Source organism: Carassius auratus, unplaced genomic scaffold (assembly GCF_003368295.1).
Source record: "Carassius auratus strain Wakin unplaced genomic scaffold, ASM336829v1 scaf_tig00001658, whole genome shotgun sequence".
In the NCBI taxonomy this organism is placed as follows: domain Eukaryota; kingdom Metazoa; phylum Chordata; class Actinopteri; order Cypriniformes; family Cyprinidae; genus Carassius; species Carassius auratus.
The window spans coordinates 54,576-69,007 of record NW_020523378.1 but is presented as its reverse complement, the minus strand read 5'-3'; the positions used below and the strand labels follow the sequence as shown (position 1 = coordinate 69,007).

Below are 14,432 nucleotides of genomic sequence, written 5' to 3'. Positions count from 1 at the left end.
ACTAGACCTTTGGGTGATGATGTTCTTATGATTAAATATAAAAGCAGTATTTCTGAAGTGAAAATGCACCATGCAACCCAGAGGTTGTACAGCTAGTAACTTGTCAGCACATATTTGTTTCATTTCATGTCTGTGTGGTTGCAAAATCAAAGTTCAGTGACCTCCGATGAACATCAGAAAACCATTTACTTCACATTTGAAGGCCACCATTTCATCACTGGTGTGCAAGCAACACTGAGTACTTTCACCAGGCCAATTATTCAAAATAATCTTTAAAATAAGAAAAACAGCACACAAGACACAATGTAATATTTTACCTTTTATTATTTTTTGTTTTACATACAGTACAAAACCACACAAAATGTATGTACAAACCATCCAAAGCATAATAAGAGACCTTTTTATTAACCATCTTGCCATACTGCTAATTGCTTAACAAAGAGACTTACATTCATTTCAAATGCTAATGAAGAGACGCGGTGCTTTCAAAAGAGCTCAAACTTGAGAAAATTTATGGAGAATGAGTGGATCACAAATGAGCAGCCAGAACGAGAGGTCAGAGAATTACAGTAAATAATAGAAAAAAAGAAAACATTTTTTCCACCCCAATAAGTATTATAATAAAATGTAAAAATGACATAAGCCGTTAAACAAATTTATGTCAAGTACTATTCTTTGTTAAATGCAAAAGCAGAAAGTTTAGCTGAAGTATCCAGTGGCTTTTTCTTTTTGGCGCTGCCCTCATCAGACTCCATTTGTTCATTTATTTGTCCTTCATCTTCACGCTTTCGTTTCTTGGGGTCAGAGTCGCCCTTTGCTCTCTCGGTCCAGTTCTGAATGAAAGATAAGATGGATTTATGTACATTCATGCAAAATTACACAAGCAATAAATGGTATCATTCAAATAAGCCTGTTATTGTATTTAAAATTGACCGTTAACCCAGATACATTTGTTCAAGGTTCAAATAAACAAAGGCAGCGAACATATTCAGATGACCATGATGAGTCACCGGGGCCCTTTCTGCACGACACCCCCCCCACACACCTCAAACCATTCATCAGTGTAACGAACTCTTTCAGCGCCTGAAGCCACCCCCATGTCATTAACATGAGATCAATGAGTGCGGCACACACCCCAGCCCGGGTTTCCAGAGCAACAGGTGTCCTAACCATTCCCCCTCCAGGCTGTGTGTGTGAGAAGAGTCATTCTGCCCTGCACTGAGTGTCCCTGTGGGTGCGGGGTCACGAACAGATTGTTCAAACAGGAGAGCATGAGTGTTTGGAAAGCCCACACACATACACAGGTAAGTGGAGATCAGAAAACATGACGATATGTGCTAATGAACAGTATTGTCATGGATACATTGGCTTATAGTTGTGGGAGCATTTAAAAAAAATAGAGAACCCTGAGGTAACCTTCCTGGATTTAATAACAGTCTGAAGACTTCACTTGAGTAATTAGCAAACAATTTTGGATTTGCTTATTAAAAACCATGTCACATGCTCCAATAAGAATAGTCTTACCAGTCTTTCCTCTGCTGAAAGAGTGCGGAAACGCCCCATGCCTTCCTTGATAACATCCATTTCCTCAAAGTCAGGATTGTCAGCCAGAATGCTCTTTCTATTCTCCTCAAGCCAAAGCTGAAAGCCAGTTTTCGGCCTAAAGGAAAATACATTGTAGTTACAGACAAGACTTTAAACAAAACACTAAAAAGAATGACAGTTCCTCAATCAATCATCTGACAATGACAATATAAAATGACCGACTATAAATTTAATTTAATTGACCTTTCAATGCATTTCTCAATTATTTTGCTGGTCTGGTGAAATAAATGTATACACTATGTAACAAAACCAAATACTGAAATTAAACACCAATCAATCACAAAAAAATATTATATTATCAGCATCGATGTGACTAATATTGGAACACTGTATCATGGACAATTAACACTCTTTATCTATGCCTGACTGCAAATGTTCCTATATTTTATAGTATAAGCCTGTATTTCATTTCATATAAAATGTTTGAATAGCACTAACTAGAACTTAACTAACAGCCTTTGTCCTTGAAAAACATAGTTATACAGTATTGCTCTCATATATCAATATATAAAGGTGACAATAAAAAAAACAATCATACTGTACGTATATGGTGCATCCCTAAATTTGATATGATTAGCATGATGGCTGCTGACATACAATACTTTCATTTGGAAAGTTAAATGATTTGATGTTCTTACATCATTAGAAGATATCATTAAAGATAGTTCTCTGTCTTACTTTCTGTTTTCAACATTCTCCACTGATGCTGGAGGTGTAGCTGCAGGGGCTGCTTTCACTTTCTCTGCTTCCCTTTGACTGTCCTCCAGTTTCTTACTGTTTCCTTTAGAGGCACTCATCTGCAGCAGAGTGGCCTGGGTCTGAAAAACAGGGCCTAGCAAATTATAACAGACTCAAAACATCTAAAGATCAGTTATTTACAAGATGACATTTTTGTGTCTAGCACATTGGCTGAAGAACATAATGTTGCTTATTCCAATATACATTACACCATGTTTTACCATCAGAGCTAAACGTTCTGGAGAAAAGGATCCTAGATAACCATGTCATCCTGACACATCCCTGAGAGTGAGGGCTGGAGAACATTTGTATTTGAGCAACACACTGTACCTTGGACTTGGGTTTGGGTGCCAGGGGCTTCAGGACTGGGGCTTTGCCCTGTTTTGATGTGCCGCCGAGAGGTGCAGCTTTTCTGCTTGACATTGTCATGCTGTCCAAAACATTAGTTGTTCTGGGCTGACCAGCTGGTGAACTTGACGACTTTCCTGCACTGGACACCTGCACATTTAATGTAAAAATGTAAAAATGCATTACCAATATTTTTGAAAAATAATACTTAAAAAGGAGTTTAATATAATTAAAAATAGTGGAATTCTAACCTTAAAAGGGTTCACCCGTCCTTCTCTACTCACTGTGACACACAAGCACAATTTTAACTGTCAGCTGACACTCATATATAAGACTCATATATAATGGCTGTCCATTTGTGCCACTCGAAAAGTAATTTGAAAAATTAAATCAATTTGAACAAGTTAAAGAAATAATGTAGAAAAAAACACAAAGCTGCAATCTGATCATAAAAAAATCCCCTTTAACATTTTTTTATATTTGATTTAATTATTCAAATATGCTTTATATTTTATTTTTATATTCTACTCACTTGGTTTAGGAGAAGGTCTTTCAGGTGATTTTCCTCCTTTTTTAAATGGATTCAAACCTGGATAGTCAAAATATTTTCATATCAAAAACCAAATAAAAAAAAATAGAAAAAGCAAATTCAATTAAAAAAGTGCATTTCTTAATCGTATAGCTATGTCTATTGCAGAAATTGAGACTGGTGCTGAAAACGTAAAGAAAGGAGATCAAACAATATATAACTGATATGCAGAGAGCACACATACCATACTGTAAATTTAATAAATTTTAATAAACTAGCATATTTACTTGGCTTCCTGGTCTCTGTTGATTCTTCTGCATCCATTTCCTCCTCTTGTGGATAATCTTCGTCCTCCTCCTCCTCCTCCTCACAGCCATTCTCTACTTGTGCTTGTCTGCTGCTCATCTGACGGGATCCTCTATTAACATACAGGATCAAAAAATTATACTCTGTCGTTTTCAACTATTTTTCTTTTATTAAGAATTGCCACAACTTCTGGTGAATCAATTTCCACAGTAATTACTGAAAATGACTTTTAAAATCAAGACATTGCACTCACAATACAGATAATGTATTATAAAGTGGAGCATTCAAGAAGTGTTTTACAGAAATCGACAATGAAATTCAATCTAGGCATATCAAACTGAATTTAACCAGTATTTAACTTCCTGTTCTGGTCACATGAATGACTCACAGCGAACATCTTCTATAGTGGTTTCCATTAATTAATGTATAAAATCTAAAACGCACAACTTCAAGTGGTTTTATGATTTTTCTGGGCCTAACCTCTGATAGGCTGGCTCTTCTTCTTCCAGCTCCTCCTCTTGAAACTGATTGGCCTTTTCCAGGGCGAGTTCACTGAGTCTCTGTGCCAGTGCCATGCGTCTGGAACGGGACGCGTAACGGATGGCGAGCGTCACAACGCTGTGAGTCATCATCTCAGCCAGCTCCACGCAGCGGAACTCTCGCTCCAGTTTACATGACAGCTGCCGCCACACAAACAGAAAACAGACAGCATAGAAAATTATGTGAGATGAGACGAGAAGAAAGACAGTTCAAATAAAAACTAATCTGATCAGATGCTATGCCAGAAAATGACGCACATGCATCAAAGTGGAATTTTGATTTATGAAATTCTAGAATCATTTTGCAGAAATCAGACAGTGAAATTCAATCCAGGCATACGCAACTGAATTTAACCAGTCTTTAACTTCCTGTTCTGGCCACATGAATGACTTACAGCGAACATCTTCATTAGCAGTTCCTGCTGCTCTTTCTCAGCCTGAGACTGACCCTCGCTGTCAATTTCATAACCACTGGATGACAGAAAGCCATAGTGGTTATGAAAGAGCATGGAACGCCAGTATTGCTCCTACAAAACAAACACAGCGTTAATGTCTTATTCAGATGCACAGTTAAAAAAAAAAAAAAACATCAGAAAAGCGATGGACTGCCAAGATAGGGATGGACATGGCTGACTTTCAGTGTAGGTCAGCAACAATAATACTACATGTATAAATAAAATACAATTAAAAAAAAATAGCACAAGGGAATAAAAGATAATGTATTTCTTTAGATTGATCTCATACCTCCATTTGGCCTTTCTCTGTGGTGGTCTGGCAATAAGGCAGGTTAAAGGGCAGCACGGCCACAGCAGGGCGAGGTAGGGTAGGTGGGAAACGCGAGCCTTTACATGGGATACATCTGAGAGAGAGAATGAGGATGAGAAGTTTCATTGGCTGCTTGGAAATAACGATTTGGATTGATGTGACATTTGTAAATCGAGGAAAATGAATGCAAGGAGAAAGAGGCACCTGAGTTGCTGTGGATTCTCATGAACCCCAACAACCCAGTAATGGTCTGATTTGCTCTTGCAGCTGTCTCTGGTGTTACAGACAGGAGACCATGTGTTCCCCATGGTCCGGTTCAGCATACGTACAACACCTTCCGAGTCAATACAGCATGGGGTTCCTGGACAAAAAAAGTACAATTATTATAAATCTTCATCTGTCATTTACTAAATCAACAAAAAAAAAAGGGAAAAAAAAGAGTTCCAGGATTATTGTGGCTTTTAGTCCATGGCTATTAGCATTGAGGCCAAATGAGACCCTAGTCTTAAATAGCACTGATATAATTGTAGCAATAGCCAACAATTACATTGTATGGTTCAAAATTATCTATTTTTCTATTAAGCCAAAAATCATTAGGATATTCAGCAAAGATCATGTTTCATAAAGATATTTTGTAAATTTCCTACCATAAAAATATCAAAACCTAATTTTTGATTAGTAAAATGCATTGCTAAGAACTTCATTTGGACAACTTTTAAGGTGATTTTCTCAGTATTTAGATTTGTTTGCACCCTCAGATTCCAGATTAATAGGGTGAATAGTTGTATCTCGACCAGAAATTGACCTAACCTAACAAATAATACATCAGAAAAATTCTTCAAATTTAACCTTTTGACTGGTTTATTAGTCCAGGGTCATACATGTATGCATAAATAACAGTTCAAAAGTTTGGGGTCAGTAAGATTAATTTCATGTTTTGAAGAAAAAAAAAACTATTATATAGTTTAATTAATTAATTAATTAAAAGTAACTTTTCTAACGGAGCACTAATTCCTGTAAGTTTTCGGCAGCCATTGCTCCAGTCTTCAGTGTCACGTGATTCTTCAAAAATCATTCCTATATGCTTATTTGGTGCTCAAGAAACTTTTATCTTAATTATCATATTTTTTTTATTATCAATGCTAAAAAAACAGCTGTGCTGTTTAACATTTTTGTGGAAATTTTAATACATTTTAATGATTCTCTAAATGAATGAAAAAAACAGCATTGATTTGAAATCTTTTGTAACATTATAAATAGCTTTTATGGAACTTCGGATCAATTTATGCATCTCTGCTTTAAAAATAAATAATTAACATTTTCGGACCCTAAACTTTTTAACAGTAGTGTACATAGCATAGTATAACGATCAGGAAAGTTAATATTACAAACAATTCTGCAGGCTGTTTTGTTCATTATTCTATTTCCTTAACTATCAAACAACAGGAAGAGAACACTGACTCACCCTCTGCAGTGAAGCCCATCCATGCCAGGTAGGACTTCCGTGATAGAGGCAATGGTTCTCCATGCATCACCTGTCTTCTCTTGATCCCGAGCTGGAGCAGCTGTACGCCAAGGGCCTGATCTCCATCAAACCCAGTACCTGATGACACACATGACAAACAAGTTCAACCAATGTATAAATACAAAGCAGAAGCATTTTGATTGCTCATTTTCCTAGTTGAAAAAAAAATTCCGTGACTCACTGCTCAAAAGTTTGTGCAGATGTTGCATTTTTATTTCTATTACTAGGTCTTTGAATAAGTTAAACTGTGATCAGTTTTCCTCCTTTACAATCGATTTTTATTAATTATTAAAAGGAACCAGCTCAAAACTAAAATGTTATATGTCTGAATTGCAAACAAATTATAAGCGTTAGCATTTAAAAAATAAAAATAAAATAAAAACTGAATACACATTTAAAGGGTTAGTTCGCCCAAAAATGAAAATTATGTCATTAATAACTCACCCTTATGCTGTTCCAAACATGTAAGACCTCCTTTTATCTTCGGAACGTTTTGTTCGTTATCTGGCTCGGTTCGGTGTTCATCTTCAGTTCTCTCTTCACAGCAGTTCAGTCAATGTACTGTTTGAGTACATGAACTTCGGGATATTGGTTTGTTTGAACTCAGAGGGAGTGTCAGCCACATTTAAAAAGTTAACAGCTTAAGTCATTTGTGGATTAATGCGTATTAGAGATGCGAACAGTTTAAAACGATTCAGTTCGATTTGGTGAACTGAATGATTCGTTCGCGAACCGGATATCCAGACTGCTTTGATTTGAACTCTCTCTCACACAGACACGGAAGAGAAGACAATGCTGAATAAAGTCGTCGTTTTTGCTATTTTTGGACCAAAATTTATTTTTGATGCTTCCAAAAATTCTAACTGACCCTCTGATGTCACATGGACTACTTTGATGATGTTTTTCTTACCTTTCGGGACATTGACAGTATACCGTACACACAGCTTCAATGGAGGGACTGAGAGCTCTCGGACTAAATCTAAAATATCTTAAACTGTGTTCCGAAGATAAAAGGAGGTCTTACATGAGGTCTTACAAGGGTGAGTTATTAATGACATAATTTTCATTTTTGGGTGAACTAACCCTTTAAGGCTTCTGGTTGTTCAGAAGAAGAGCACACAACCAGTGTTTGTATTGAAAGAACAGTGTCAACCATCAGTACCTCTGTGATACACGATGAGGAGCTGCTCTCCGTGTCCTGCCATGCAGACAACAGCTCCAGGCAGGCTGAAGATCTCCTTCTGCACTCCGCCAATAGAGAACAGCCTGACCATCAGAGCACTGGTGGCCACTGCAGCCCACCCCTGACCCAAACACAATGCACGAACATCCTCTCCTTTAGGAAGATCCACTATCCAGTCCTTATGAGTGTCCCAGCATGAGAAATGCAAACACTGGATCTTACTGTTGGGAGAGAGAGAGAGAGAGTGAGAGTGAGAGTAGAGAAAAAGAGACATTTACAAAGGGAAAGTAAAGATGTTGATAAGTGAACGTTAAAGTGCTCTTTCATTTATATCTTTGATATTTTCAGTTTTCATATTCTTTCTACATCTTAATATCTTTAGGATTATGTGTAAGGACTTAATTGGACAATTACATGAATACAAATCAACAAGTTCCAGAGTATGATTAGGTCACAACAAACCTATCGTTAATACATTTCCACAGAGAACCAGTTCCCAGAAACAAAAAAATATATAAAAAGTGAATTTTCTAATTTACCATGTGTCCGAAAATCACCTACTGTAATTTATTAATTCAATTCACAGGCAGATAATTTACTACCGGAAATTACTGGATTAGTAGTTCAGCAAATAAAAATGGAGGCAAAGTGCAAATTTGCTTCGTAAACAAAAGCAAAAACTAGAGAGCAAGGTTCACATCAGCTGCTGCAGACAGTAATCTGATTACCATGAAAGCAGCTCTATTGAATCCAAATGAACTCCAAATTCTAAAAATGACCTCAATTATTTCAACTAAGATCTTGTACCTGGCAAGCTCATCAGTTCCCTCACAGGCCAGCAGCACGGCCTCCTGGGATAGATCAGCCATGGTGTGGCCCAGGGTGTTTGTGAGGTGCATGGCATGATGGATGGCAGTATCGTGAAACTCCACATCAATGGCATTGTCCTGATCATCATTATAGCCACGGACGATACCCACAGAGTTCCACACCTGAGAAAGAACATAAGGAACTTTACAAGACCTTGTCATAATTAAACAAATCACATGTTTACTGCTACTGTTAACTGAATTGACAACAGCTATGGTTCTTCCTCACCATAAAGCGATGCATGAGGTGCATTGGGGTGGATCCCGGCTGGAAAGCCCTTTGGGGTTGTGTGGGCATGGGACCCTCGTATACGGGACGGGACACTGCAGGACCCACAGCAGGAAGAATCGCACTGCTGCCATCCTCCTCTGGAACTCCATCCAGTTTAACAGAGGCTGCATCTTGAGAGACACAAACTTCTGACCATTAATTAAAGCACTTTAATCACACTTTCACTACAAATTATATCCTTGACTTGAAGTAACTGCCTGCACTACTTGCTTTACGGAGACACTCATACCTTGAGAATTGTCATCATCATCCAGGAAGGACCCTCTGTTCCGTGGTCTGCCCGTGGCAGGCATGAGGTCATCGTCGTCGTCATCCTCCTCCATGACGGGCTTCTTCACCGGAGACCGCGAGTCACTCATGCCCTCATCTAACATCCGGTCATCGTCCTCATCAAACAGGTCATCATAGTCTTTTTTTTCTTTAGCTACAGTGGCCTAAAAGCCAGATGAAAAAAATAAAAAATAAATCAAAATTAAAGTTTTCCCCAAACCATGCAGGGCAAGTAATATTTGCCATGAACAGACATTATATGACGCTTATCTTTTTCCCTTTTTTATATATGTTAACGTGACTTTATAATACTTATAATATAATATTAAACATTTGAATGAACTAATGTAAAACAAAAGAGATAAAAAATTTTTACTTTCATATTTAACAATATTAACCAATATACAGACAAAGAATGATGTTAGTATTTTCTTAAAAAAAAAAAAATCAAGCAGCAGATACAGGCACATAAAGGTCACCTAGAGATACATATACATCCATCATGACTTTACATTGGTGATTCTATTTCATGCACAGTATGATCGGGAAGAAAAATACGAGAGCCTGAATGGATGACTGACCTTGGTGCTTTGGACAGTAGAGGAAGAGGATGGCGAAGAGGACGACACGCCTTCCAGGAGCCCGAGGCAGCCCTCTGTGTCTGTGTAAGCGATCCGGCCCCCTGAGGGATGCCACGCCATCCCACACACAGTGAACCCTTTCTCGTGTTTCTGTCTGTAATGTACAAGATCAACATCATCATCACTGTCTGAAATGACTAGTAGCATGACTTCCTTTTTTAGAAACATCTGTAAAAACACACAATAGTGTGTACAGTTCTGTATGTATAAAGCAATAACGACATTCTGTGAACACCAAAATCTTCAATTATTTTAAGATGTGAATTTAACCTCTCGATACACAGTTTGGCCTCTACATCCCAAATCAACAGGTTTCCACCAACTGTTCCTGCAGCCAGAAACTTCCCACACGGCGACCAGACCACAACATTAACAACCTGTGAAGAGAAAGATTCAGAAAGAATTACTCATAACAACATATTGCACAACTTTTGCCACTCAGCACATTATCTCACCTGATACAGTAAGCAAAAGGTTAATACGCTAATAAAAGTTTCCACAATCTATAAATGACCTTTTTCTAATTATATTGCTCTTAACTGTTCCAATGTTGTTTTCTACTGACCTGTGTGATGAGGTCATCAGAGAGCGTGCTGATGTGTGTCCATGTTTTTTTGTCATACAACTGAATGGTCAAGTCCACCGGTACGGCAAGCAGCTACGAGCACACACATCAAGTAAAAATCTCAATCTTACATGACTGTTGTAAGAAAATGGTGATGGGGGTTATGTAGATGACAGAGACTGATTGTTGTGCTCATAAAGCACTCACACAGGAAGAAAACTTGAAAATGTAAATGAATTTTGAAATCTGAATCTGCCTTATATAAAACGTGAAATTGACAATACCTTTCCAGAACGAGGCTGCCATGCAAGCCTACAGAGAGACTTGGCATTGCTCACATCACTCGACTTCTGGAGAATTTTCCATTGAGCTACTTGAGTCTAAAACACACAACAGGTTTCATGGGCTTAACATCAGATCTAAAATACAGAGAGGGACTGAAAAAGTCTGAGATCACATGTGGGAATTCAGTTGATTTAAATACATAATTTATGCTGAAAGTATAACTTCAAAAATAAATGTAATGAAGAAGCGTTTTCTCTAGTGCTCGCTGACTTTTGGACACCACTGTACATGTTTTCCATTGTATTAACTGACGAGGCCGCATACCTGTGACTCAATAGACCATACAGTAACCGATCCATCACAGCTGGAGGAAGCCTGTCAGGAAGTGACATCAGCAAAATACAAATGACTAATTATGACCCAAATAGATAAATACTCATCAGATGATAAACACACACACACAAAAAAACACCTTAGACCGCAAATGGTAAGGTGTGCAATAAATGTGGAACTGTGAACTTATTCATGAGCTTCATTCGGCCACATTCAGAAATAACAGCTGACCATTAAAAAGAACCGTGACACTCACAAGGAACTCATCAGAGGGGTCAAGAGCCACACTGAGGACAGGAGCGTCATGTCCACGTAGGGTCTTCTGCTGACTGCTGTCCACCACGTCCACTATCTTCACAATAAAGTCACTGGAAAACAGAATGCCAAAATTAGCGCCTTCATTCTCCACCATCTCCAGCCCAGCAGAGACTCATATTGGCGCTGCAGATCTTTCTGATCTGAAGTGGGGAAATATATGAAAACTCATTTCCTACCTCCACAGGAAGAAAAAAAACAAAAAACAATCGAATAACCTGTTTGGAGCTCAGCTGCCAGTGAGCATCAATATTCAAGCATCAGCAGCAGGATAAAACTGCTTAATCAATGCTGTGACATGCTCGCTGCCTTCATCCATGATGCACAGCTTAAAACAATCCATATATCCAGAAAACGGCCATTTAGCAAAATGCAACTAATCAGAAAACAATCAAAGTGGCTTCGTCTTCGCATTGACGTCGGACAACATCACAGAGATGGGAGTATAAAACAATACTTTTAAATTATAATACATAACACATATCAATGATCCATGAGATTTTTATGACACTGATTGTAACTAATAAACTGCAACTAAAAATTTATACAAAACCATGCATGTTGGATTGTGACTTTTCATGTGTCATTACTATCAAACAAGTGACCCCGGGACCACAAAAACAGTCATAAGTGTCAATTTTTTTCAAACTGAGATTTATATGCCATCTGAAAGCGAAATAAATAAGCTGTCTATTGATTTAAGGTTTTTTAGGATCAGACAGGATACAACTATTTAAATATATCAGGAATCTGAAGGTGCAAAAAATATCAAAATATTGAGAAAATTGCCTTCAAAGCTTTCCAAATGAAGTTGTTAGCAATGCATATTACTCAACAAAAATTTCATTTTGATATTTCAAATAGGAAATTTACAAAATACCTTCATGGAACATGATCTTTACTTAATATAATATTTTTTTTTAAATAAAAATCAATAAATTTGACCTGTTCAATGTATTGCTGGCTATTGCTACAAATATACCTGTGCAACTTATTTGAATTAGAATTTTATTAAATGGAAAGCCCCTTGAGATGCTCCATCTCATTTTCAAGAGGGGACTGATCTGTTCTTATGACTTGTTTTGTGGTCCAGGGTCAAAAAAAAACAAAAACAATCCAACCCTGGATATTTTAGGCTATTTAGAAATCCCGGCCAGGATATATCTTAGAAATAGAGGCTATATGGTCACTCTGAAACATACACATGCTTTACAACACAGATGTTGGAGGATAAGGACTGAAAGGAAGTCCCACCTGGAGCCTGCAGCCACTCTTGACCCGCTGCTGTTGAAGGTGACGTGGTTTGCGTTGGTGGTGAACCGAGTGAGAATGCCATCTGGATCTCCCTCTGGGAAAGTGTGAATCTGAACTGTGTTGTTGGAAACTGCTGTAACTAACTTTCCATTCTGTAGGGAAAAATAAACACTGCTATTGAAATAACAGTAAAATTAACAGGATTCTGATTTAATTGACCATTTTCAGACGTTTAACTGGAAAAACTTGCTGTAGCATTATTAGGGTGATTATATTATTATAATAGACTATACAAAAAACACACACACAAACAAACGTTAACTTACCTTCAGTGCTACAGAATAGACCTTCTCCCCAACATTAATGGACTTGGGATCGTCATCGTCTAGACTTTCCCATATGCGGACATCACCGTCACTCCCACAGGTCACGATACACCTAAGACACATCATAAGATGTTTGAAACAATTACCTCAACAACAGGCATCTTATTATTTCCCAGTTGTTGAGTCTGAAATCAAAGGCATCAAAAAAAAAAAAAAAAAAAAAAAAAAAGTTACTTACTTTCCCTCATCATCAAAGCAGACATCAGTGTGTCCTTCTGAGTGACCGTAACGCATGGGCTTCCTTTCACACGGCATGATGCTCTCAGGAGGACGATCAGAAACAGGACAGAAAACGTCTGCTGGTAAAATTAGTAAAAAATAAAACTATTCTTACAGAATTTTTTATATAAACATGTTACATTACTGAACTACAGTTTTATATTTGAAATAAATATACAGGAATATGCACATTCAATTTTGGTTACATTAAAATTAATTTCTCCTGCTTAATTATTTCAAATAATAAGTATAATATTTTTTGTGCAAATAACTAATGTTACCTATAAAATATACAAATCAAATTAGTCAGACAACATATTTAATTTTTTTTATATTGTTTTTTTACTAGTGGATGCAGTATACACTATACACTAGTTCATTTATGTAAGTGCAAAATAAAGAAAACTGTGACATTATACTCAAAAATACCAGTAAAATTTATAAAAAATTTGAGACTAAAAATTATTCAGACAGTTTTCCTAAAATGTTTTTTCTTTAATTACTTAATGCAGTCTTTTACACCACATACTGAACAAAATTAAGCATTGCTTGGTAATTGGTTGACCATAAACTAAATAATGTATAACTTTTTGTATTGTATCGTTTTGTATGTGTGTGTGTGTGTGTGTGTGCACAGTTAACTTCTCAAAATTATGTATCAAGAAAAAGAGTCTATGATCAGGTGTACAAACGACACTTTTCTAAACCAAAAATAATAATTATGACTGGTTTGTGATGCAAACATATAGAGCCTTCACTAAAATTAAGCTAATTGTACCTCAAGTTTAGACAAATATCTTAATCTTTTAAGGACAAAGAGATGCATGTGTGCCGCTACGTTAGCCAAGTTACTTTACAAGCAAAATTATCAACAACCACGGAATATAAACACAAGTCTTCAAATAACTACATGTGTCGCGATAATCAAATATTATTGAATAACAACACAGCTATGAATGTTGCATACATGTATTAATCAAGCAGTACTTACAGCTTTAGTTTGGCGGTTATTTTCACAATTCAGCGCTACACACTAGCTCACAATCTCCCGCGCTGACAGCAGTGACGTTTAAAAGTGGGACGAACCGTACAACTTTTCTCAAAAGTCATTGGCTGAGTCAGAGTATTAGTCCCACTCTACGTCTGACGTATGTTGACGTAACATATAAATGAATTCTACATAAAAAATATACTAAAAACATTTATTTATTATTTAAAATAAATCAGTCAGTCATTTTTAATGGTTACCATTATTTTAAAATCTTCGATGTGCGTGTAAAAATAATGTTGTCGTTCTTAACAAACAACAAACAAATGGAACTGCCCGCAGCAAAACTGTCTGATATGAGACATACGCATCAATAATGTCATACAGCCTGGGGTTGTACGTTTAGTCCTCTATAAGAGAATAGACAAATTATCCTCATTGTCTTTTAACTGAACAATCTGATATGTAATCCAGGAA

General features: G+C 37.0%; 1 protein-coding gene across 2 annotated transcripts; it reads right to left on the bottom strand.

The window, feature by feature from the left end:
- Positions 1–306: 306 nt before the first annotated feature.
- wdhd1 (WD repeat and HMG-box DNA binding protein 1) lies at positions 307–14,070 on the bottom strand. Of its 2 annotated transcripts, none has more exons than XM_026242573.1 (26): positions 13,959–14,070; positions 12,927–13,047; positions 12,689–12,800; positions 12,363–12,514; positions 11,050–11,161; positions 10,785–10,835; positions 10,460–10,555; positions 10,176–10,268; positions 9,881–9,987; positions 9,551–9,704; positions 8,929–9,133; positions 8,637–8,809; positions 8,346–8,530; positions 7,518–7,759; positions 6,296–6,433; positions 5,035–5,191; positions 4,810–4,924; positions 4,461–4,592; positions 4,007–4,206; positions 3,508–3,638; positions 3,224–3,280; positions 2,943–2,974; positions 2,674–2,841; positions 2,284–2,423; positions 1,525–1,660; positions 307–833 (listed from the first exon to the last, which is right to left on the bottom strand). In XM_026242573.1, exons 2-26 carry the CDS (start codon positions 13,001–13,003, stop codon positions 669–671), a joined length of 3,330 nt encoding a protein of 1,109 aa, XP_026098358.1. In that variant the 5' UTR covers positions 13,004–13,047; positions 13,959–14,070; the 3' UTR covers positions 307–668. The 2 variants fall into 2 exon arrangements, with proteins under 2 accessions (XP_026098358.1, XP_026098359.1); XM_026242574.1 differs by having other exon boundaries at positions 12,927–13,044; positions 13,959–14,062.
- Positions 14,071–14,432: the final 362 nt, after the last annotated feature.